The sequence below is a fragment of the Sinocyclocheilus anshuiensis genome, unplaced genomic scaffold (assembly GCF_001515605.1).
Source record: "Sinocyclocheilus anshuiensis isolate Anshui unplaced genomic scaffold, SAMN03320099.WGS_v1.1 scaffold1214, whole genome shotgun sequence".
In the NCBI taxonomy this organism is placed as follows: domain Eukaryota; kingdom Metazoa; phylum Chordata; class Actinopteri; order Cypriniformes; family Cyprinidae; genus Sinocyclocheilus; species Sinocyclocheilus anshuiensis.
The window spans coordinates 37,256-42,220 of NW_015555777.1; the positions used below are offsets into that span (position 1 = coordinate 37,256).

The 4,965-nt window shown below is 36.1% G+C and overlaps 1 protein-coding gene across 1 annotated transcript in view; it reads right to left on the reverse strand.

The window, feature by feature from the left end:
* Nucleotides 1-4,965, reverse strand: part of aopep (aminopeptidase O (putative)) — a 106,511-nt gene that overhangs the window by 6,583 nt on the left and 94,963 nt on the right. The window contains exon 16 of the mRNA XM_016468482.1: nt 2,318-2,473. Coding sequence (XP_016323968.1) covers nt 2,333-2,473 — 141 coding nt within the window. The 3' untranslated portion in view covers nt 2,318-2,332. The remainder of the gene's footprint in view (nt 1-2,317; nt 2,474-4,965) is intronic.

A 4,965-nucleotide genomic window follows, 5' to 3' on the forward strand; every position in this document is an offset into this window, starting at 1 on the left:
TTAAAATTCTACAAAAGACACATTTAATGTCCAACAACAAATATTTTAGCAAAATGTATATTTTACTCAGAATTATTGTGATCCTATTCGATTGTGCACTGTCTGTTTAGTGCGCATGCGCGCAGCAGCGCTCGTTCACTCGCGTCAGCCTCGCCCACTCTTGACAGCGAAATTAATATGTTTGCGTGACTTTCTGACATTTATAGATGAAAAAAATATATACCTGACATGTCAGTTATGCACTGAGGAAAACACAACGTCTCAAATGCATTAAACAACAGAGATATATTCGCTGTTTGCGATGGTAAACCGATTTTATCCATGATCGACATTAGGGCTGCTTAAGAATAAGCGTGCACAAATTAGTGAGATTGTGTGAACTTAATTTGTTATTTATGGAACCGCTTTAGCCCCGATTGAATTGTTAGGTTATTTCAAGTCAGCTTTTGGACTTTAATCCCCGCTTTTCCTCAAGTCTCCGTAGTGTTGTGATGCGTCACAATCACACAGCATCAGTGATGAGAGAGCGCGCTTGAGAAACCGTTTAGAGAGGAGAAATCAAGCTACATATAAAATATTGGTCACTTTCTAAACAATAAAAGTATAGCGCATCCACTAGTAATTATATATTAATATATCGGTTTTTACCGTTGCAAATATGTTAGAAACGATGCATTGCGATATAAATGCCAACTTGTAGCCGATGCACACTTTTTAAACCGATGCATCGCATCATTAACTTTTTATGCCGATGCACCGAGCCAATCGGGGAATCTTCCCATCCCTAATATATATATAATGACTGAAAAGAAAATCTTGAAGAGTTTGATATAAATAAAACTGAAAATAAACCTTTTTTCAGGTTTATATCAAACTCCTACAGATTTCCTTTTCAGTCATTCAATTTTAGATTTTAGAGCATCACGTTGACATTTTGGAATTTATATCCCACAAATTAAAATAAAAAAATAAATAAAATAAATAAATTAAAATAAAAAAATGTGCTGATCACAGCAGAGGTGTATTTGAATAATCACGTGTAAATGTCATTTTTAATGTATATCTGAATAACAAGACAAAAAAAGTGTCACATCATAGACCCCCAAAATTAAAAACCTGAAAAGCACAACACCCATTATTCAGGCCTAATAGCTTTTCCTGACACATTGTTTGGCGTACTTCAAAACAACAGGTGTAATCTACTATCAGAATTGAGCACATTTCAGGGCACGTCTGAGTGAGGCGGACGCCCAATGAGTGCTGAAGAATTATTGACACCGGCTAGACGCTGACCTCTGAAGACAAACAGGCTCTTTGAGAATGAAAATGCTGCATTAGCACAGCACAAATTGCAGGATGATCGTTTTGATACATTCATCTAAGTCAAGTGACATAAACCACAACGTCTTGGGAAAGCCACCCGTCTCCTCCGAGTCCCCAAACAAATAAAACTGTCTTGCTGGCAGATTAAAAGCACCACAGCTTCACCAAAAACGCTGGCGCGGGATGACTAATGGATTTATCTCAGGGCCCATAAGTCGTCTCTTTCCCATAGGCTGACGAGCAGCCCGTGTCGCTCGGTTAAACAGAATAATATCTTGGCGTGATGGTGAGATAGACGGCTTCAAAGCCAGACAATTACCCTTTCTTCCGCTCATGGTTACTACCATATATCAGTCCGCCACAGCTTTTAAGGAAGCAACAAATTGGGAGTTGTTATGTGGACCCAGGGATTCCCTCCCTTGTTGAGGAAGGAATTTGATGCAGTAAGAGCCCAGAGACCCACGTCTCTCCTAAAGCCCCGTCTGAAAAAAAGGTGCTGACCCGTTTCTTTTCTGGTGCTCGGGAATTGTTTGAGGAGCACATTCCGAATTCATCGTAATACAAACAGATCTGGACAGGCTTCCTGGAAAAGTGCAGAAGAGGCAGACAGGAGCTTCTGGAAGAATGTGAATGTGGTGGTGGCCAGGACACTGGGAGTGGATCTTTAATAATGTAGGGAGTAAAAACAAAAGGGCTTTTTATGACTTCTGCATCTCTCGGGTACTGAGTTGACTTTTTTTTCAAAGCAACTCTTATATAATATGCTATTTTTTTTACGTCAAATGTGTCCAAAAATAACCAAGTAATGGGACCCGCTGTTACTCGGCCATTAAAATCTGTTGACGGTGCAAGTTGAGACGGCATGAGCTGATTGTAAAACATCTCTCGATTTCCAAAAACCATTTGTAGCATTTTTTGAGAATGAGACGATTTAAATTGTAAATCATCTTGTCTTCAAAATATATAAAGGTCAGAAGGGACGTGACACTCTTACCTGATTTGACTGAGTTCACAGAATCATTTCCTCCACAACGCTGCATGCTGATTGGTCCATGTCATCTTTAATGATGGATAGGCAGCGGCGTGCTAATGCTTGCTGCCGGGCATCTTCCTGGACCATCAGCTCACCATACAAATACACACCCATGGCCTGCCACCCACACACACACACACACACACACTAGAATCAAAAAGTGTTCTTTTATAAGAGAGAGATCTAAGCTCTGTTCCTAAACCTATTGAGCTCAGTCATTGCCTACTACCTAGGGAGCTCCCTTCCAAAGCAGCAACCTGACTGAAATGTAACCTTATAAATGACTGATAAATTAATAAATCAATATATATATTACAAACAATTTATTGGGGGATGAAAATAATCATTATTATTTAGTAAGTACTTATTGATAATAACCTAAACTAACATAAAACTAAATTTAAAAAGTCAAAGTCTCGTAAGCTCAGCAAGGCTACATTTATTTAATAAAATACAGCCTTTATAATCATAAAAATGATCAAAAACAGTAATATTGTGAAATATTACAATTTAAAACAACTGTATATGTATATATATAAAATATAAACATTATTTATAAATTATATATATAATTTTTTTTTTAGTATTTTTAGATTAATAGAAAGTTCAAAAGAACAGTATTTGAAATTTTAATCTTTGGTAACATAAATGCCTTTACTGTCACATTTGATCAACTGAATGCATACTTGCTGAATACAATTTAATATATATATATATATATATATATATATATATATAAAACTTAGAATATTTTTGGCTTGATATTTTGAGCATGCTTAGATAAATATCACTGCTTCGTATATTTAAGTCAGTCGCACACACTTGCATCAAAAAATAGCTCAGATAGTGATTGAATAATTACTTGGATTATGCTTGTAATTCTGTCAGATCACTGGCAGTAAATGTCACCAAATGCTTGAGTCTCAATCACCTAAAAAACACCAAAAATGCCAGCCTGTTCCTGCAGAAACATAACAGATTGTGGATTATTGCTTGCTGTCTTTGAACCACTTTTCAAAGGACAAAGCACTATAAAGTGTGGACGAAGTGGATGGAGAGACAGACAGACAGACATGCATTGGTTGTTTATGTTACACAAAACAAGGCAAGAAGGTGACTGAAGCATTTATGTGAAGTATGGCGGCCGTTTAGCAAAGACGTGATGGCTTTTGAAAGGTCTGCTTCTCTGTATATCTCAGCTCAGGCATAAGGAGAAATCAACTTTATGGGATCTTAGATTGGCATCAGCAGATGGTGGCATTATTCATTCATTTGCAGATTCTTTCTTTTATTTGTTTATTTATTTATTATCCGTTGAGCAAAGACAAAAGAAAGTCAAGCTCGAGCTGTAGGGCAAGTGATACATAAACAATGACTGCGTATGCTTCATAAATTGTTGCTTATGTAATCGAATAGCAATAACTGAACAGGGTTTCTGAGAGATCGGAGATGGTTGACCGTGTGGGGACATTAGTCTCGTCCAGGTGTGAAGGTTAAAGCTCACTCACCATCTCTGTGTGTCAGTGGTATTGACAGTACTGACAGGATCTATCTGGCTACATCAAATGTGAATGGGTAGAAAAAAAACAAGACAGATTGTTTCATAACCGAGCAATAAACTGCTTTGCTGTCTACATATGCAACTGCCATACAAGGCATCATCCAAGCTGAAATGAAACCTCATAGGTGGTGGATCTGGTTCGGTCTACGTAGGCAACAACTCACAATTCACTGTTGATTTCAACAGTGTTTACTATGATGAAGCTATATTTGAATACACTTAATTGACATAGCATAGAAATATTGTGTAAGACAGGCAATTTTAATCAGTGGAAATTATGTAGCTAATATGTAATATCATTTTGATATTCATTTGCTATTATGTTTATACATTTGAAATAAATGGTAATAATTTTTATAGTAAATTATCTATATATTGATATTTTATATTAAATTATTTACATTTTGAATGGTTATTTTTTTTTAGTAAATCACACTAATAAATGTAGCATATTGTTGAATATTGATAGTGAATGTACATATTTTGAATAAATGGTGTTTTAGTAAATTACAGGTGCATCTCAATAAATTAGAATGTCGTGGAAAAGTTAATTTATTTGAGTAATTCAACTCAAATTGTGAAACTCGTGTATTAAATAAATTCAATGCACACAGACTGAAGTAGTTTAAGTCTTTGGTTCTTTTAATTGTGATGATTTTGGCTCACATTTAACAAAAACCCACCAATTCACTATCTCAACAAATTAGAATACTTCATAAGACCAATAAAAAAACATTTTTAGTGAATTGCTGGCCTTCTGGAAAGTATGTTAATTTACTGTACATGTACTCAATACTTGGTAGGGGCTCCTTTTGCTTTAATTACTGCCTCAATTCGGCGTGGCATGGAGGTGATCAGTTTGTGGCTATAATGTGGGGTTTGCGTTTTGTTTCTTGTTCATGTTTTCATGTCTTTTATTTTGTAGTTTAGTCATGCTCCCTGTTTGTGTCATGCTTCCCTTGCCCTCATGTATTCATGCCATTGGTTCTCTTGTTCATTGTGTCATGTTCTGATTGGTTGTCTTAGTCATGTGTCTTGTTTCCCATTG